Genomic DNA, 21706 nt, shown 5'->3' on the forward strand with positions numbered 1-21706 from the left:
AATCTACGCTGAGACTTGCAGAGTCTGGATTCATCTTGTTCTGATTTATGGTGAATATAATTTCAGTGTCTACATTTGAGCTAGGTGTCTGAGTTGGTCAGAATAGAGTCCATGCAGTTGGTGGAGTCTGGAAACAAATTCAGTACACCTATAGGAGTCCATTTTAGGAGGTGGTGGATAATTCTCTAGGTTTCATTTGCTAGATTGACTGGATAAACTGGAGTTTATGTGTAAGCACAACCAAGCTCATGTGTAAGCAGTTCAAGTGAGTTGCTTAATCAACTGCTATTTGAGTGGGCACGAGGCAGCCTTCATGGTATCCACGTGCTGATCAAAAAGATATAGGGGTAAATCATCCCCATCAGCTGCATGCTGGTGTCTGAGAGATGTCACAGGGTGTCTCAAAAGGATCAGGGCATCATCAGATTAGCAACTGAATCTCTGTTACAGTCAACTCAAACTCTAGAGCAGGAAGACAGAAGGCACTGACAGCCCTGGCCCTAAACATGGTTCTTGGGGTTCTAATTTCAGAACAAAAACCTGGTGCTTCAAGCATATTTAGGTTGGTGTCTCTGGCCTTGAGGTCAGCTCTCTGGGGAGTCCCCCTTTAAGGTCAGATCTCACTAGTTTCAGTAATTACCTTACCCAATTAGACAGAAATGGTGCTGAGGTAATGGTTCATGGTCACAGGTGAAGCATTCAAGATAAATGTCTAAAGCTCACTCTCTTATATGTTTTCTCAGTTTGGGATTTCATTACTGAACATTACTAACATATGTGACAGATTATTCCCTCCCCTGTTGATGCACACCTCTTTCACCCACACCATTTTCTGTGCTTTATCAACACCTAAGTTCTCTCTTCTTTCTCTGAATTTCCCCAGTGCATTCAGGGTCCTTGGCTCTGGAGCAAAGCAAGAATTGACTTTGATTCAGTGATTCAGTTCTACTGAACTTTCTTGAATTAATCCTTCATGTTATTTAATCAAAGTATCAGTATTTCAGTTGTCACCACTATCAGTAATATTCCACAGATATCCAGACCTGGACAGGACTTCTGAAAAGTTTTATACACATTTATAGAGAATCCCTTTGATTGGGTAGTGTATTATATGAAATAATTTTTCTCAGCGGAGCTTTATGAAGATTTCTGTCTAATGCTCTACTCTTATTGCAAAAAGGTGATCAGGTCTGCTACATTTTTAATGTATTTCATGATAGCAGAGTTTATATATTTCATTATGGTCTCCTGTTTTATTTATATAGTCTGCAGACACAAGGCCACAGAAGCATTTTCATAAGAATCCAAATGAAAATGTTAAAAAAAAAGAGCAGGGCTGGTTTCAATGAGAAAACCTGTCTTTTGAAATGAAACATTGTTTACCTGAAAATGAAGATGTTAAGCAAGCTGCAGTATAGATGTTTGCTTGCTGAAAATGGTGTCGACTGCTCTAGACAGCAGAAAACCTTGCTCTAATCAGGATGAAATACATCCTTCTGATTCCATGAATATACATCTGTTGGTGAAACTAAAAGGCATTTCATTCTGGAAAAAATGCTACTGATTGAAGTAATCACAGCAACCAGATACACGTACCAGATATTTCTTTTCCCAATGATAGTTGCTCTGAGATTGTTTGATACAACAGCTAAGGATATTTGCACAAGTTTGATATTACCTTGATGCTCCTGCTGCCTGGAAATGGTGTGCCATTTTTCTGTTGTATGACTCAAAGTGTAACAAACTATCAGGAATGTGATGGAGAGAAATCTGCAGTTTTCCATTTCTTCTTTCCCTTTCTTTCTTAGGAAATCCATCATTCATGTCTATATGGGCAAATGTAGTTTCTTAAGCTCATCTGCAAACACATGAATATAATTTAATGGGAAGTTATTAATTTTTCATTTTTTCTCTAGATGTAATCTTTCATAGTTTTTACATATTTACACTAGAATGGGCGGGAAGTGTTCTAATACCGGGTTGGGTTCTTGGTATGTGCTGAAATTTTTTTTAGGATGTTGACTAACTAAATCTTTTAGATGAGCTGTTAGGAGTGTATCTAGGACTGGTAGTGCAAACACTGAAATCATGGAGCTAATGTGTGAATGACTACCTTTTTCTTAAACAACTGTACTCAGATTTAATCATCTTTCCGGATGGTGAAAAAAGACACAATTATTTTTAACAATTTGAGATTTCTAAATATATTAATCTGTATACATATATATAATATATGTCTAAAATGTATTCAGTTACATTAACACCAATTCAGTAAGATATACACCAGTTTGAAATTAAGTTGATACTGAGGTTATTAATTCTTTCCATTTTTAATTTTTTCTGTTTGTAACTGTTCATGAACTATATATATGCACACAAAAATCTTTTTTTTTTGTTGTTTAAAATATGTTAGGATGAAAAATTTGGCTGGCTATAATTGATCTTAGAGGATCTAGTCTGAAGGCTTTTCCTTTAGTGAAAGTCATAACAATTTATTTTTGACACCACAGGCCACATGTTTCTTATACTTCAGATGTTATTAAGAAGTATCATCTCTTGAACAACTCCTCGTTGTAAAGGAAAAAACTATGCACATTACTTATTCTCTCAATATAAATTCTATACAGAAAACTGTTTACTTGGATAAGCATTTTACTTGGACACCAACAACTAACTAGTGCTCACCCATCTGTTCAATAGTCTAAAGTAGTTCACTGTCTCTCTTTTTCTTCCCCAAAACAAATTACTTGGCTATCACTGTATTCACGGCAAGGTTTCTTTTAATACAGATGAGTAATACAGTGAAGGTGTCATCCCTGTTCTGCAGATGTCATACTACCCCACAAAATGTGTAGAAGCTGAAGGCAGCTATCTACAAGTGTCTCTTTCAGTATAAATAACACTGTTTTCCTCTCTCTTTTCTCAGGTGCCTATCCAAGACTTTCACTGAGCTTCAGGTTGAAGAGAAATATTGGATACTTTATTCTTCAAACCTATATGCCCTCCATACTGATTACCATTTTATCATGGGTGTCATTCTGGATCAATTATGATGCATCAGCAGCAAGAGTTGCCCTTGGTATGTGCTAAAAATGAGTGGGACATTAAAATGTCAGATTTAATGCAGCCTTCAGAGGTTGTTAAAAACTACGACATGATGTCAGTGTTTTGAAATTCCAAAATAATTTGCGTCAAAATCGTGTCACCCAGCATTGCCTCAAAAGTGATGTTTTCCCCTTCATGCAAGAGTGTAGCTACCACTAAATCTCTGACATGAGCTGCTCATACAGGTCTCAGACTTGTTCTCATCAAGTTAATGCTGTTGTAATTTTATCTAGGAGACCAGCTCCACAATCATACTTGAGCGTGGGCCTTAGTCCAGCTCAGTGTGGGAGGACAAATGTGGCTCTAAGCCTCCTCCTGAGGTCCTGGGTGCTTTAACTGACACTGGCAGAAACAGTTCAGCATGCAGGGGCACATCAGCTATGGAGCATACTATGCCACCTAACCCTCAGAGTACATGGCGTGTTAAGTGCATGTTTATGACAGCTTAAAGCATCATTTACCTCCTGACAGAGAAACATGGATTTGGCACAGGTATGTGATTCCTGCCCAAGAACTTTTCAGATGAAGGTATCTTGTAAATAAGGGAAGTTCACTAGAAAATTGTGCAGTTGACACATTGGAGGGAAGGGATGCCATCCAGAAAAACCTTGACAAGCTTGAGAGGTGAACCTACACGAACCCCATGAAGTTCAACAAGGCCAAGTGCAAGATCTTGCATGTGAGTCAGGCAATCCCAAGCACAAGGGCAGGCTGGGTAGAGAATGGATTGAGAAACAGCTCTGAGGAGAAGGACTTGGGGTGTTGGTTGCCAAGGAGCTCAACATGACCCAGCAATGTGCACTTGCAGTCCAGAAAGCCAACTGTGTCTGGTCTGCACCAAAACCAGTGTGGCCAGCAGCGTGAGGGAGGTGATTCTTTTCCTTGAGTGCTCTCATGACACCCCAGCTGGAATACAGGATCCAGGGTTGGGGTCCCCAACATAAGAAGGTCATGGACCTGTTGGAGTGAGTCCAGAGATGGGCCATGAAGGTGATCAGGGACTGGAGCACCTCCCCTCTTAAGGCAGGCCAAGGGACTTGATTTTGTTGAGCCTAAAGAAGAGAAGGCTCTAGGGTACCCTTACAGCACCTTCCAGTACCCAAAGGGAGCCTACAGGAGCACTGGAAAGGGACTTCATACAATGGCATGTAGTGACAGGACAAGGAGGAATGGCTTCAAAATGACAGAGAATAGATTTAGATTTAGAAGAGATTCTTGTTTGTAAAGATGGTGAGGCACTGGAACAGGCTGCCCCTAGGAGTTGTGGATTCCCAATCCCTTGAAGTGTTGAAGGCCAAGTTAGATGTGTCTTCAAGCAACTTGAACTGCACATGGCAGCGAACTTAGATGGTGTTTAAGGTCCCTTCCAAGCCAAACAATTCTCTGTCATAGTTTAGGGTTAAGATATTCTCCATTTTAGTGGTACTATTAAAACCACACTGCCACTTGCTTCCCCCTGTCCCCTTTCCCCCTGCGGATGGCTGGAGAGAATTGGAGGCAAAAAAGGCAAATATCTTAGGCTGAGGTAAGAACAATTTACTGGAAACAGCAATGAGACACGAAAAAGAACAGGATCAACAACATACTAATAACAAAACTGTACAAAAGAGAGAGTGATTCCCAAGCAAAAATGCTCATTGAGCAACTCGTGACTCAATGGTGGCCACCCTTGCCCCAGTCTGAAGAGAAACCTTCCTCCCAGAAAAAGACTCTCTTCCTGCAACCTCTGGCAATGATGTGAGGTGATATAGAATAACCTTTGGGTCCTAGCCTTGCTGCCTCCTGGCTACTGCAAAAATTAACCCTGTCCTGGCCAGAACCAGGACAGATTCTATGACAGTAGAATGCTATTCTATGACAATAGCAAATATTTCATCCTTTACAGAAGCATACTCAGGGATAGCTATACCTAAGGAAGATTAAATGGATCTATAAATCCTTATAAATACCTCTGCCTCTCATCTTGTCCCAAATTCTATCTTCAACCCTGTGCTTCTCAATTACATGTACCTTGTCACTTCCCCATTACCCAAAACTTGTCACTAAGTCTGTGCTGTCTACTTGCTGTATTATCTTATTTTCTTAAAACAGGAACATACTCCTTAGTTTCCTTATTTTTCTGTAATGTACCACTCCAAACCATGTCCCTGTGATTCCCTTTTTCCTTACCCCATGTCTCCCAAGGTCCCACATACCAAAGCAGGCAGAGTAGCCACCTTCTGAAGTTGGGTGACTGGAGATACTATGGATTAACTGCAGTTACTGTGCAGTAATTCTGCATATACTGTGGGTTAGCTGCTACATATGGGCATGACACAGTCTGGCATTACCACTCAGCAGCCAGGGCTTGTTTAGCAGCTTGAAGCTAAGTAGTAGCTTAATAGGAAGTGGGGCATAGAGCCCAAACACCTCTGATGTGTTCATAAATGAACTGCTGGATAGCAGAGATCCACCCAGGTGGACCAAGTGATGCAGCACTTCAAACACAACCATCACCATCTAGATACATACTGGCCAGGACTGCAGAGAACAGATGGCTAGACAGAAGTTACCATACCCAGTGACATTCCATGCCCTTCTGTTACAGGTTCATGAGATTTTTCCTTGTTTAAGGAGCAAGACTGTCTCTTGTGACCCATTACGATGTAGCACAAGTTCATCAAGTACTGTAAAACAGATATTAGAACAAAAATCAGAGAGTACAAGGCAAGCTCAGGAGACCAGATGTTCTATTTCCAATTGGTAGAAAGTCCTTTTGAGAGGACAAAAATCCATCTAATAGGTTCTTTTCAGAAAACAATTAGTGCCTTGGTGATTATGTCAGTAGTGTTTGTCTAATAAAGTTCAGTATCACGGGTCTAATCCTGTGTTCCTCTGTATACCCGCTCTTCTTAGTCTTAAGCTGGTATCACAGAATCACAGGAAATTGTGGTATTCACATGCCCTCTGAACAGAGAGAAACTGTGAGACAAGTAGAGAAGAAGGAAAACACAATTCTTATCTCGCTTGCTGTGCCTGTGTTGTGCTAAAGTAGAATGCAATATGGAGATTGTTTGCCCAAAGTGAGGATGTTTTGTTCCCTTGGCCTATCAGGGCCAAGAAGTGTGTGTGTGTGTGTGTGTGGGACTTTCACGGGACAGTCACGAGAGAATCAGAGAGGAGTGCAGTTCTGTGCAGTTGTGAGCAAGAGTGAGTGCCTGGCAGATTCAGTTTAGATGAAATGTACATAGTATAGTATAATAAAGTAATTGATTAGCCTTTGGATGATGGAGTCATATGCATCATTCTCTCCCCTTTGTCGGAGTCGTCTTTGATTTAGAATAGAAAATGGTGAATTGGAAGGTCCCACAAGGGACCCACAGGAGTCCAGCTCCCATCCCTGCACAGGACCATCTCCAAGAGTCACACCATGGGCTCAAGAGGATTGTTCAAATCTTCTTGAGCTCTGTCAGGCTGGTGCTGCGACCACTGCCCTGGGGAGCTGTTCCAGTGCCCAGCCACCCTTTGGGTGCACAGCCCTTTTCTAGTATCCAACCTGAACCTCCCCTGACACAACTTCAGGCCATTCCTCTGCATCCGGTCACTGGTCACCACAGAGAAGAGATCAGTCCCTGTCCCTCCTCTTCCCCTCATGAAGAAGCTGTAGACTGCAATGAGGTCTCCAGGCTGAACAGACCGAGTGACTTGCTCCTCATACGGCTTCCCCTCATGACCTTCACTATCCTCATTGCCCTCCATTGGACACTTTCTAATAGTTCAATACCTTTTTTATAGTGTGGTGCCCAAAACTGCACACAATATTCAAGGTGAGGCTGCCCCAGTGCAGAGCAGAGCAGGACAATCCCCTCCCTTGCCTAGTTGGTGATGCTGTGTCTGATCCTGCCATCCACCTGGACCCCCAGCACTTTCTGCAGCACTGCTCCCAAGCCTTTTGTTTCCCAGTCTGTCTGTACATTGAGGTTTGCCCCATCCCAGGTGCAGAATCTGCACTTCCCCTCATTGAATTTCACATGGTTGGTGACTGCCCGCCCAGTCCTCTAATTTGTTGAAGTCTCTCTGCAGGACCTTCTTGCCTCCAGGGGAGGCAACAGCTGCTCCCTGTTATGTAGTGTCTGTGAACTTACATGGCATCCTAATGTGAACTGGTATAAAAGCTTAAAGGCAATATAGCACCTTTGGACCTGTATGATTGGCTCTGAAAAGCGCAGCAAAGAGAAGGTGTACCTGATTTCCTAAGTATTTGTTTAAGGAAGCATTCCGTGTGCAATTCTTGGGGCACAAACTTTTACTCAACCCCGGCAAGAAGCAGGTATTCTTTGCAAGAGCCTGATTCTATTCATTCACTTCCATGTTTTGCCCCTGTGCCTGATCCCTTGCTGCACTGAACCAAATAGTTGCCTCCAGAGTGAAGCCAAGGTGCAGAGCAAAGGCGAGCTTATTCAGAGACCATGTGCTATGGACACTGCAGATAGACCATGATATAGGGCTGATCTCAAGAGAAATAGTCAAACCTATCAATTCTGCTCTCAACTTTTTCTAGTTAGCCCTAGAAGTTCCTAAATTCAGTGCTTTGAGTGAGGAGAAGAATAATCTCTGGAGTCCTCCCTTGTGAGAAGGACTATAATCACAAGATTATCTTACTTTTTTGTCTTAAGGGAGTGTCAGCTACTTCTCCTCCAGCTGTGCTTTAAAATAAATTATTGAGCTTCAGAAGGACATTTGGCCACAGGATTTCAGGATCTCCCAGGGAATGAATTTCCCGTTGGTTAGTGATAGCTACCTTTCTATTCTGTGTGCCTAATCTTCCAGATCACCAGACATCTGGCATCAATGCACACTTGTTTCACAGTTTAGAGGAAAACCACTGAAAACTGCATGACACTAACCCACTAAATATCCAAAATATCTGTTACACAATCTCATAGGGTATTATTACAGTTCCCTGGAGTGGCACTGCTTACACTGACGGCTTGGTTTTGAGTTATATTGTCTTTATTTCTGTCTCTTCAGGTAAAAGAAGCTGTGCTTTATTATATGGCAGCAATTTTATTTCGTCCTTTATTTTTGTTCTGCCTGTATTTTAGTGACTACATGTAAACTGATGGTATAATTATGGAATCAAAGAAAATAGTAATGGAGGAGAACTAATAGAATGAATTGCTTTGAAATGAGACTTATTCCACAAATCAGTGTTTTCAGCAACCTGTGATTTGCAATTCCCATAGAATTTCCAGCGGAGATACAGATCCTGCAGTTTGTTGTGAATTCAGGCAGACTGACAATAAATTTGCTTTTCTTTCCAGATTTTCATAACAGTCCTCTGTAATATATTTTCAGGTGCTATGTCCATCCTTAGATAAATGCCTTGACATAAGGTTGATATAGATATTTTGTAGATATTTTATTAGTGTCCGGTTTGTTGCTATAAAAATACTGCTCTCCCTTCTTCTTCCTTCCAAAAATTCACATACCTATCTACCTCTCATTGCTCACCTCATTTGTTTCTATGTAATTAGCCTACTGCTCCAAATTAGTCATCTCAAATTCCACTTATACATTGTCCTTTCCTGAAATAGGTATCTAATGTAGATGGGATGAACTGCTCTGGAAAGGTAGCTGTCTCTCCCCATCTACCACAGGGAGACCCTACAGGACTGACATCAACCAAGTGCCTAACTCTTATAAATTTAAAACTGCAGGAGAAGGCTTTCACCGTCTGTGTGAACACTGTTCTTGTTGCACATCAGTTTGGTCTCCATGGAAGAGATTTTCAATTCAGCTACACCTGGCTTCCATGAAGCTACATTAACTCATGGTTAATGGTTGCAGTGATGCCAAACCCCCTGGTTAGCTGTTCCCCCACTTATAGGAAGAAAATAATTGTAACAGGATAATAATGCATCAAGTTTTAATTTTTTTTTTTTTTTGCAGTGATGTCACCAGCAAGACATTTTTACAAATTTTTAAGCTTCTTCCCACTGACAAGGCATATTTGCCAAGAAGGAAATCAAAACTGAAAGCTTGGAGTTGTAAGATATGTGATCTTTTTTCTTTGTGTAGGAATTACGACTGTGCTGACTATGACAACAATCAACACTCACCTGCGAGAGACTTTGCCTAAAATTCCATATGTTAAAGCCATTGACATGTATCTCATGGGCTGCTTTGTGTTTGTCTTCTTGGCCTTACTCGAATACGCCTTTGTCAACTACATTTTCTTTGGAAAAGGCCCTCAAAGGCAGAAGAAACTTGCAGAAAAAACATCAAAGGCAAACAACGATCGCTCAAGGTTTGAAGGCAATCGGGTAGGTTTCTTGAATTTATATATATTCTTTTTTTACATTGCAAAGACTATCAGTCATTGAAAGAAACCAAAAAGAAACCATTTGGTGACAACCAACCACATCTTTTTGTGGACAAACTTGGCCATTTTCATTTTCAGGAACAGCAGACTATATGTAGGTATACAGATGTAGAAGGGAGTATGATCTGGATGACAAGTAGGTGTAAGAAGAAGACAGTGGGAGGGAAGCTAGCTTGAAAATAAAGGCTACAAAGATCAGGTGTTTATTTGTCTAAATCAAATATACTCTAACTGTGATTTTAAGTACCTATGTACATTTCCTGTATAAGATAATCCAAGATCTGAGCACACCTCTCCTCACTTCACTTAGAGGAGATGCGTTTTCCAGGGGAGAGAGCAGATAAAGAAGGATTAGTTGTGCCATGGTATTAAGTGGCCAGCATAGTTCAATGCTGTGTGTGGCATTGTCATCTGCTGCTGTTAAAAACCAGCAGGAAAGTGTAAGTCCTAGAGAAACTTTCAGATTTATTTCTGAAGCATGGTATTGGCAAGGTCTATGCTGATTATCCTCTGGCCTATTCCTTGCCTGGAGTATTACCTTATACAGTAACTAACTCCTTTTTTAATCTTTGGGAGAGAAATTCAAGGTATTCAGCAGTATCTGACATTAACAAGCCATGTCAGTTTGAATAGAACATCTTTCTTTTTTTTTACTAAAATGCTCCCAATGAGGCTTTTTCATTCAGTTCTGTTGAGTAAGACTGGGGGTATTTTTTCTATCAGCTATAAATGAGAAGAATTCACAATGACAAAACTACTACCTGTTTATCAAAACCAGTATCATAAAAGTAATTTCAAGATATATTTCCTTATTCTAATGATTTTGTCTGCTCTGGTAAATGTAATGCAGAACTACACCTAATTATCAGCACTCCTATATGTGAAACAATTCTGAACCAGTAAACATATTTTTTTCCACTGTATTATGAAACCAGATTCTCATCACAGTTGGCAGCTCTACTTAGAACTAAGATATCAGGACAAAGGAATTCCCTTTTCTGGAAAAATAAATAGTCATAATAATAAAAAAATACAGATGGGGAAATAAAAGAGTATCCGAATTGAAGGCCATGGAGAAGATTTTAACTGCAAGCAGGTAATGCAGATGTATGCACTAAGGTTTAATTCTCCTGCTGAAAACCATCTGGTGTATCTCATCCATTTAAATGATTTACATAATTCAGTACAGGACTTGTTAATGGGTCCAAATCTACCCCATGCCTGACAGTTCTTCTATCTTGAGATCAATTTATCTACATTTTTAAAATATTCATAAGTACCTTTAACTTATGAAAATGTATTTTTTTATACCCAGTTCATGCCATTTTTATATCCTGAATCTGCTCATACCACGTAGCAATCTTTTTTTTCCCCCCTGGCTTTTGACTTACAACCTTTTCTTTTGTTTATGAAGCATCCCAAGCAAATATAATGAACTATTCTGCTTTTTCTGCTGGTTTAATATCAACCGTGCATGAATGAAAAATTTCTTCACAGCAAGGGTTGTCAAACATTGGAACAGGCTGCCCAGGGAAGTGGTTGAATCACTATCCCTGGAGATATTTAAAAGATGTTCAGATGTGGCACTTGGAGACATGGTTGTAGCACGGTGGGGGTTGGTCTCTTCTCCCACGTAGCAAGTGCCAGAATGAGAGGAAGTGGCCTCAAGTTGAGTTAGGGGAGGATTGGATTCTATATTAGGAAACATTTATTCACAGAAAAGGAAGGCAGGCATTGGAATCACCATCACTGGAAGAGTTCAAAAGTCATGTGGATGTGGCATGTGGGGACAAGCTTCATTGGTGAACATGGTTCTGGGTTAACAGATTAACTCAATGACCTTAGGGGACTTCTTAACGTAAGAGATTCTATGATTCTGTTAAATAAGGACACAAATTCAGCATACCAGAGTTTAAAGAAGAGTGTGTTACTTTGTCCCTTGGAGTCCCAGATGTGAAAGGGAACTCTGTATGCATTGTAGAATCATATATACTCATATTTACTGTGGATATTTGCTGTTCAAATAACAGAGGATAAATGATATGGTATGGTCCCTTTCTGTGTAGAAAACATTTTGTCCCTAGGCCTCAGCTGGGGAATCCAGCAGAGCTTTGTTCCAGTTTCTGGATTCAGTGCCTTCAGAGTAGTAGTGCAATCATGCAACAGAAACACAGAAACATTAGGTAGAGCTAATCAGATATCTTCCTTTGAAACAAAACATGGATAGAAGATTTATTGGATGTAGGATGTCAGATTTCTCATTTGAGAAACACTGGCAAATGTGAAACATAGGAAACTGATCAGAACAGGCAAGAGATGCCATGAATTTCAAGATGTGCATCTCAGGGAAAATACATCTATCAGACCTACTTTGGACAAAGTTTTCCATGGCTTTGAGATACCACAGCCTTGAAGGAGGAAAATGTCTTATCTTCTGGATCATGTCCCCCATCTACCATGCTATACAGATATCCATGGATGCAGCAGGACTGGAGTCATGCAAGAGTTTTTAGCGTACTTTCTATGGAAGACAGTACCTGAAAGCTCTCCAACCTTGGTTCTGACCACTTCAGGGATAGTAAAGAGTGATTAAGTTCCAATCTCTCCTTTGATGCCTCTTGAAAATCATTGAATCTGATGGAAATAACAGTTGCTTGCTTCTTGCTTTAGAGCTGGGACTCCGGTGCTGGATGTTCCTGGACAGGCTCACAGAGTGTACCCCAGTACTGCACAGTAAGGGAGGCTCAGAGACACACATGAAGAACACTTTGTGCAAGTTCAATGAAATTAATGGTTTTGTGGTTTTGCTGAAGCTTCAGTCTTCCATGGAGTGTAATTCCATTCAGAAAAAGAAGGTTTCTAATCCTGGAAAATATTTCCAATCTCATGTGTTTTGGGGCTGAGCGACATTTTTAAAGAAAGGGAGAATGCCAAAAGCAGGCAGCCCACTTTACACTTACCACCACTATTTAATGACTGTCAAATGTAAGCTGTGCTGGAAAGGAGATTGAAAAATGTTCAAATATAAAACTGGAAGAAGGCATTATTATTAGTTTATACCTGACTACTATTTTGGGTTGCTCTGTTGCTGTTTTGTTTTAGTAATTGAATTTGCTTGTTTATGAACCATGTGCATGAGCTCCCTGCCACTGATTAAGAATACTAGCTCAGGGCGCTAGGAAAAACAAAACAAAACAAATCAAAAAACCAAACTGAGCCAAATAAAAAAATAAACATTATTCAATTTATTGTCCACATCAGATGCTGTAACTTGTGGGTGACGGAACGACTTAGTGCTGTATCAAGTCCAGCCAGAGTCAGGAGGGACTGCTGGAGTGGTGGAAATCCCCTGTGTTGGGAGGCAGCACTAGCAGAGAAGGGGCAGCTCAACACATTGCCTGGTGCTCAGGCCCTGAGTTCAAGCTTTTCTTTTGTGGTTCCCAAGACTGGCAGTGCTGCTGAGACAGTGTCTTTCTCTCAGGCAAAGCAAACAAGAGAAGGCAGTGAGAAAATGGCCCGTTATTTCCACTCACAAGTGTATTAGCCCATGAAAACCAGTAGAACCAGCATGGATACTACTATTGTAGTCTATTTTTTACACATTAGAGAACTGAAATCTGGAGTGCAGGCTTGGTTAAAAACACTACTCTTATAGTAGCAAAAGGGCTTTTCCTGCTTTTCCTATTGGACTGTAGAGCGAGGGAGGTTTTTAGTAAAAAAATGTTCTAGACTACAAAAGGCACAGCTGTGGGTATGTTGGTGTTGTATTTGATAACTTCATGCTCAGTAAGTCTTTTCCATAATGAAAGCATTTGCATTGTCAGAGGTTATGGCTTTGAAAAGCCAAAACTGGCCCAGCCACCCCCATTTTGGTGCTGCTGCTCTGGATGTGCCCCTTCAATGCCAGGCCTTTGGGTACTTCTCTCTGAGTTATTCCTGATATGCTACCACTAAGGCTTGCTGTGTTGAGGAGAGCTCCACGAGCTGCTGCTGCTGAGCTGTCTCTTGGCTTCAATGCTACCATTATGGCTTGCTGTTCAACTCTGTCCATGTGTTGTAACCAGGGAGCCAAATAGCTCCAGGTGTAAGGGAAAGAAGAGCTCCTGCAGCATGGAATTGGCACAGTCAGTGTCCTCACGTTGCAGAGGTGACAAAGAAAAGCAGTGGGGAGAGAAAAACTCTGTGCTGTATTCTCCTGTGCAGCACAGCTGAAGGTGGCATGATGGCTGAAGCACATCTGACTAAATTGAATCTCTGGAAAAGGTTTCAGAAGATTCAGAGCTGGTGATGAGATGAAACCTGAGTGATCCTTTCTGAGTGACTCATCTGTGGATCAGCGGCTGACTACAGAGGAAATTTCACACTTAGCTGTCTCTTCTTTTGACTGCTTTTGCATCACATTTTATTTCAGATAATGCACTGTAAATAGTATTCCTCACTGAATTGTTCCAGCCTATCAAGCAAACCATAGTTACTGAGACACAGAGGATGCTGCTTTTTTTTTGTGTATAACCAATTTTCATACACATACTCGTTTGGGATTGAAAATTCTCTTTTGAAAGCCTCAATGCTCTGCTTTGTATATGAGGGCAAGCTCTAAGATCAAGGAAGAAATTATTTTTTATTTTTCATAAAATATTTCTTCTGTTATCGTATTGATGCTTAAGTTAAAGTCCTCTGATTGTAGAAAAACTGTCAGAAAAGAATAGGTGGTCTCTAAAAATGTTTCTTTTGAAAATTGATTGCCATTGTTACAAATCGATTCCATTTATCCTGTATGTGTTGTCAGACTGAGGCTTCATTTGCAGCTCTCAAAGCTTTTCAGTTTTGCTACATAAGTTGTTAATTTTAAATAGGGCTCAGATAAAGCCTAATTTATGGCTAAATCAGCGTGAGAGGGCTTTAAGGCAATCCTGTTGTCATTTGTTGTTCACTCTTGTGGTAGAGGCTGCTTGTATAATCAGATGGTGAGCATGTGTTTTGGACATGGTTCCTTCTGGGCCAATCCTTCTGGGCCTTCTGAGCTTATGTGATATGTGTTAAAGTCCTCTACTGAAACACTGCTTTTTGGTTCAAACTGTGGCAATTTATGTTTTCAGTTTGGTGGGACCAAAAGTTCAGCCCCAGAGTATCAATCAGGAGCGTAACTATCACACAAGCTCATTCAAGCTTCAAACCCTCAATGGCTGTCAGACATGTGGGAAGAGCTTCCTCTGACAAGAATAATGCAATAACCCTTTATAAAAAGGCCCTTCTCATCAGGCAGTGTCTACATATATTTTTAGCTCTGGAGATTCCTGGCTCCAGCCCCCGCTGTTGGCCAAGGCAGCAGCTTCCCACCAGGCATTGCTGAGAATAGAGGCTCAGGCCACTTACATCTTCTTAGCAGTTTTGTTAATTGTAGCAGCCCTTCTCATAAGTGGGGTTTTATTGAGAAGATTAATATCTTGACTTCTGTGGAAGAATTATCACTCAGTTTAAATTGGAAAGTACGAGAATAGCAAAATTGGCAGTATTCTCCTGTGTGTCTTCATCTTTCCTCTATACTTTTTTCAGTGCTTTTTTTAACAGTGGGAGATTTTTATATCACCACTGTGATGAGTAGGTACCAAATTTTGAAATATATCTGTCAAGGGTGATAAGCACAGTTCTTGTGGGAAGCACACTCATCCTGTAGCTCATGGTGGGGACATTCACTGTGCACTGAGACTCATACATGTACTAGTTTTGTTTTGCAACCAATTTGCACAAATATGCATCGTGCAAATCCTGAGACAGTAAGAAGGATTGGATGTGCCTAGGACATCTCAGAGACTGTAATAATCCAGACAATGTGAAATACAGGGCAAAGGGGGACTATGCATTTGTTTCCTTTTCTTCCTCCACTGAAATATATCAAGGCTAATTGTAAAACTTCATTATTACTTGATAGACAGCGAAAATATTATGGAAGTTCCTAATTAGTTTGCTTCTTCATGCTTTCCCTTTTTTTGCAAGGTCTTTCCATCTTCCCAGTTCTGCTGGTTATCCTGGGCTCATCTACTAAATTGATATAACATAATCACCTCTTCCATTTTTTGATGCTTATTAATTAATATAAACATATTTAAATGGCAGTGAGAGAAGTATCAACTTTTGGACTCAGGGAGAACACTCAACAATTTATTTTTGTTTTGCCTGCAGTTTTAAATTATTTCTAAATATCCAAGGCATAATGTGGTCAATGTACTTACCTTTAAGCACAGATAAAACTTAAGGCCTGATTGCATAATTTTCTACATCTTAGAAAGCCATTTATGCATAAGTATAGAAGGTGAAAAGGCAGACACTGATCTCTCTGGTGACCAATGACAGGACTCAAGGGAATGGCCTGAAGTTGTGCCAGAGGAGGTTCAGGTTGGAGATTAGAAAAAGCTTCTGCTCCCAGAGGGTGGTTGGGCACTGGAACAGGCTCCCCAGGGCAGTGGTCACAGCACCAGCCTGACAGAGTTCAAGGAATGTTTGGACAACACTCTCAGGCACATGGTGTGACTCTTGGGGATGGCGCTATGCAGGGTCAGGAGTCAGACCAGATGATCCTTGTGGGTCCCTTCCAAATCAGAATATTCTGTGATTCTGTATGTGCTTAAATACTAATTTTGATGTAAAATAATGCATGACTAACTACAGAGACAGAGCTTTTCATTATGTTATTTAAACCCCCTATTTGCATTTATATTGCTTCACATGATGGGAAGTGTTTACATGGTATTTGAAAATATGGGATTGATGAACAAAGTAAACATACCTATGGGGTTTGCTTCCTATTTTTGAGCAAAATGCTTCCTCTGAAAGACTTATGAGGAAAAAGAGATTTCATTGTAACATACTCTTTAAAATTTATGGAATATTAAACAGAGAACTAAATGAACTTGAAACAATTCAGACTCTACCTAATAATAAATCAAGGCTTATGGTAATTTTCTGGCCCTAGTAAACTGCTTTCAAACTGGCTTTACAGTTGAAGTTTAAAAAAATGGAGAAAGGTATTTAATAGCAGCTATTATATTTTATTTTTTAAACTAGAATAGCTAACATCTAAATGAGCCTGGATCCTATGCAGAATTAAGAAGTAGATTTAGGACTTCCCAGATATAACAGGGCACTGAAATTTTGGACCTTGAACATATAATCCAAGTTGAGTCCACTGGTGACATGGTGTTCCTTGCTCTTGCAAGGAGCAGGTTCTTTGTCAACGTTGTTTTAATTCTCCTCCTTCTGTCTTCACTTAGGTGAGTCACAGTCATTTTTGGGTAATGACATTAGGCTGCTGGAGTATTTGAATTTTTCACTTGTACTGTAATATGTATAGTTCAGGAATGGTGAACCTTCAAAGGTGAATCTGCTTCTCAAAATGCACTTATGTGAGATTCAGTCACTTCACCCTGGTGCAGGAGCTGTAGTTAGTCAGAGGTGGGAGGGATGGATTTTGATAAAAATTTATTCTGAAATAAGAGCACTGGTTTTGCATATTTTGTATCCATGCTGATTCAGCATAGAATTAATTAATGATTTGGTACTCAGCTGTTTTCATCTGTTTTGATGAATTTACTGGGAAATACTAAAAGGAAACAACCAACCCTTGCTTGTGTTGGGGAGGAGATGTGAGAACCAAACATGGAGACCATAGTGGAGAAGTAGGAAGGAATGGCTTCAGTGGAGCCAAAATGGGGAGAAAGAAGGCTGCGAAAAGAACAGAAGCACAGGGCTGGCAGAGAAGTGAAAAAAGGGAAATGCTTTGGTTAAAGGAGGATGGTAAGAATTGAGTGGAAATTGGCCAAATCCACAGAGTCCTCTCTGGACAGGGTAAAGCCTACTATTAGTATTTTGGGGAGAATTTCCAGTGCACAGAGTGATATTTTTGAGCCAGGTGATAAAATTGTATTCTAAGGCTCATACAGAGTAAAACTAAATTTTATCAAAGACATTGACCTTGTTTGTCATACATAGCCATGACCGCCTGTAATCCAGTCAGCTACTTTTCTTAATCTATTCCTGGGGTAACATTTTCCCTGGAGCCACTGAGCAACACACGTGTTCACTCATGGAGGATTTTGCCTTCCCTGTATATTCAGGCAAGCATGAGGCGACTTGCACAGGTTACCCTGCCATTATTGGTTTGCTTCTTTATTCATTGAGAGAGCTTGTGTACCTTTGTCAAAGTCATTTCAGTCATTGCTTACATGATTCCAAAGTCCTGTTTATGTGCAAATACTTTTTAGCATGCTGCATGCAGTAAGTATTCATACTTTAAGACATCACTTTAACATTGTCACAAAGTATTAGCATATAGTGCTCTAATGTTGTCAACAGCTTAGGTGGTTTATTCAAAACCTCTGAAGGAATCAATTTGAGAGAATAAATCTCAAGAGTATCTGTGGCTCAGAGGCTGATTTAGCTTCTGCAGACCCCTTCTTCTCTCCATCTGCTCCTTCCTCATATTTGACATGCAAGCCTGTTGCTCCATTAGCAAAGAGATGAATTTCTAAAGTATGTTTCCAAATATGTTTCATTTGACATTTTGAGAAAAATGTATACTGTTATGCAGCTTCATAGGACACACTGGTATCTTCAGAAAAAGAATTTACACAAAAGTTGCAACTTTCTTGACTACCTTTCTGGTTTGATGCAGACACATCTAGATGCAGTGACAAACAGTGAAAAGCTGGCACATCAAAGGCAGAAGCTGTGTTAAGGTGGCATGTGAAGTTGGCAGATAACATGAAGAAGGCTATGGAAGAAGGTGAAGAAGGTGCATTCAGGCTTCTTCTGATCAAGGAATTAATTTTATTGCTATTATTTTCCTTCTAGGAAATAATAGGAATAAAATGAATTCCTTGATCAGAAGAAGCCTGAATGCATAGGTGTTTCCTGCACAATACAGGCTTTCAGTTGACAGCTCACAACAGTCAAGGTTCAGTGTAGAAGGACAAAGTTCCCAGGATGGGCTGACGTCTGTGTCTATGTAGGTGGCAGACAGAATCAGGAGAGATCAGGAAGTCCTGAGGGAAAAAGAAATTGACATTTGTGGTGGTGGAAGGAAAAGGTATAGAGACCTGCAAGGGGATGGCAGGGCTCTAGGGGTGAAGCCCACCAAAATGGTCTCTGCTATGACATTTTTAGTAAGCTGAAGGATGTTTCTCAAAGCCTGGGAGGAGATGGGAAAGACAGCATTTGATGCCATGGGGGTCTGGAGAGATTTAGTTTTAAGCTTCACAAGTTAAAAAACAGGTTGTTGAGGTATTTTAGAAATTGCACTAAAAATATTCTGATCATAATTTGACTCTTAGGGGAAAAAAAAAAGAACAGAAGAAACTGAATCAGTTTTTTCAGAGACCAACATAAGTAGTGATGATATCCATGGCTATATTTTACACTTGTGTTTATTCCCTGGTTACAGAGACTGCTCAACAGTATGAACTCCTTTCTACAAATCTTGAGATCTTACTTTTGTACCCAAAGGGTTTCTGCAATGGAGAAAATAAATTCTTCTTAATCACCACTGAGGCTTCTCCATGCCATTATTTTTGTTCATGTTGTTTATTTTTATTTATAGGCACTCATCAACATAATGTGCCATTGCCTACAGCAGCAGGATTTGTTAGATACCTTAGAATTTTTTTCCTACTTGCCTGTATATCATTTGTAACATTTTACATTCCTTTTTTTTCCATTTGCAAACACCTTGGCAAAGCATTACTGATATGCTATCATAATTGTCTTCCCTGAGAAGAGATAAGCTGAAGCATCAATAATTGATGAAAAATATATCCATTTCACAAAATTTCAAAAAGAATGAAAAAAGTTAAATGCATATGGACAGACACATAGCTGTGCATACTTTTAATCCATCTCACAGCTTGCAAAGGACGTGGTATCAGATGACTGTGCAAACTTCAGAAGGCTGTGACAATAGTCTGTTTTTACAATCACTTTTAAACTGATGCTTCTAGAATGAGATGTTCAACTGCTACACAGTTCACACAGCTACATCATGTGGCGCGTTAGAAAAATGTATTAATTGTGCAATGAATTATGGATGAATAAATTGCATATGTAAAACTGGAAATTATCCTGTATTCCATGATTCACTATCTATTTCTGACTTAGAGAACTAAATTCTCTTGAACAGAGTCACACGTGTGTTAACTGTCTGAAAATACCCAGCACATGGCTTTTTTTTTTTTTTACCTTCAGCCATCGTTTTCCTTGGCCCAAAACTGGCAGAAGATCTGGAGCTGATCCCTGCATTACCTGTATTGACTGCACATCCTTCAGCATGTAGGGCCTTGGGGATTGGGGGTTGTGATGCCCCACCAGGGAAACAAACAAATGCTGATTCAGACACCATTCCTTGGAACTTCTCAGTGCCACTCATGGGTACTCTTAAGGTTTCTGGACTGACAGAGCCATACGCAACTCTGTGCTGCTTCTCTTTTGCCACTCAGGAGGACTGGAGAGTCTGGCTCAGATTTTAAGACTCTAAATTATCAGGACCTTTTTCTTTATTACTGAAAATGGCATCACACTGCTCTGTACTTGGAAATTTATATGGGTTTTTATGATTTTTGTATGGAGCTCTCTGTGATATGGCTGACCATGGACCTGGTTTTCTGTCTGTCAGGGTGATGCCTAATCCTTGACTGGGTATGGGTAACTGCTAACACAAACATTGACCTTGATGTAGTTGTAGTTGCTATTAAATTAAGCAAAGTGTTATTAATACTAAACCAAAATATCTATAGAGAAATCACTGTCAAGTTTCTCTGAACAAGGCTTTGACTTTGATAGCATGATAAATATACTTGGTGCTAAACACTGGTCCCTGCCTCTGGAATAGGGCGGTGAATGGGAAGAGTCCCTCCTATTTCCTCAATTCACCCACTTTTCCCTATGCCTTAAGTTCATTGGTTTTTAAGATCAATCACTTAGACAGAAAATCCCTGCAGTTAAAAATTGCCATGATTGGAAAACTATGCAAATGTCTTTGGAAGGAAAACTTCAGGAGATAAGTTGTAAATAAGCTCTGTGATTGTAAAATACAGAGTTCAGCACATCAGAACTGTTCTTGTGGTTTCAACAAACTTCACAGGCACTTTTTAAAATCTTATTTTAGATCACAGCTAGGAAAAAAAAATCTAGCCAGTTTAATTTAATTTCCTACTGCAGCAGTGAGAGGATCCATCCCTTACTCTCTTGCTTCATTGCCAGCAATGCAGAGGTTTCACTGAACTACACCATCCTTTAAGATGTGGCTGGTTCAGAGGGAGAAGAAAATGTTGGAGTTTGCAAGGAACGGTTTTTTACTGGGTGTTTGGTAGTATGATGATAACCCTGTTTGTAAAAGTACTTGCCTAATTTTAGGCAGCTGAATAGTGCCTTTTCTTTTTTAAGTATATCACATGCTAAAAAATAATTACATTGTTTTTCTAGGTATGTATGGGTTTGGAGATTTACATACACCCACATTCTGCTCATCGATGTCAAGTCTTTTGAAAGAATTTATGTTTCTATTTTTTCCCCCTAGGTGGACACCCATGGAAACATTCTGCTAACATCGCTTGAAATTCACAACGAGGTGGCAAGCAACGAGGTCACCACCAGCGTTACAGAAGCCCGAAATTCAACCATATCCTTTGACAACTCAGGAATCCAGTACAGAAAACAAAGCTCACATCGTGAAAGCCTTGGAAGGCGCTCGTCAGAAAGAACAGGCTCCCATAGCAAGAGGGGCCATTTACGAAGAAGGTCTTCGCAACTGAAAATAAAAATCCCTGATCTAACAGATGTGAATGCCATCGACAGATGGTCAAGAATGGTGTTTCCATTCACATTTTCTCTTTTCAATTTAATTTACTGGCTATATTATGTTAACTGAGTGACTTAGTTTTTTAAAAGGACTTCAACTATACCAAGTGAAGTACTACTTGCCTGCAGAGTTTATATATATATTTATATATATATATATTTATATATAAAAAAATATATATATGAACTTTTACTATGTAGACCATACTCATGTATGTGTGAATACATGTAGCAAAGAACTATGTGTACTTTAAAGCACACACTGCAAAGCAAAAATATATGTATGCACACACACATGAACACATTCATTCTGAGGTTATGGACACTTTAACATAGAATGCACTTCACAGGAACTTTTTAAATTGAAAGGCAGGTGTCATCAAAGAAGCA

The 21706-nt window shown here is 39.9% G+C and overlaps 1 protein-coding gene across 1 annotated transcript in view; it reads left to right on the forward strand.

Annotated features, from left to right (window-relative positions):
• Positions 1-21463, forward strand: part of GABRB3 (gamma-aminobutyric acid type A receptor subunit beta3) — a 112353-nt gene extending 90890 nt beyond the window's left edge. Inside the window, exons 7-9 of the mRNA XM_059839446.1 lie at positions 2927-3079; positions 9166-9410; positions 21036-21463. Of these exons, the coding sequence (XP_059695429.1) occupies positions 2927-3079; positions 9166-9410; positions 21036-21386 (749 nt within the window). The 3' untranslated portion in view covers positions 21387-21463. The remainder of the gene's footprint in view (positions 1-2926; positions 3080-9165; positions 9411-21035) is intronic.
• Positions 21464-21706: the final 243 nt, after the last annotated feature.

Source organism: Haemorhous mexicanus, chromosome 2 (genome assembly GCF_027477595.1).
Source record: "Haemorhous mexicanus isolate bHaeMex1 chromosome 2, bHaeMex1.pri, whole genome shotgun sequence".
Classification (NCBI taxonomy): domain Eukaryota; kingdom Metazoa; phylum Chordata; class Aves; order Passeriformes; family Fringillidae; genus Haemorhous; species Haemorhous mexicanus.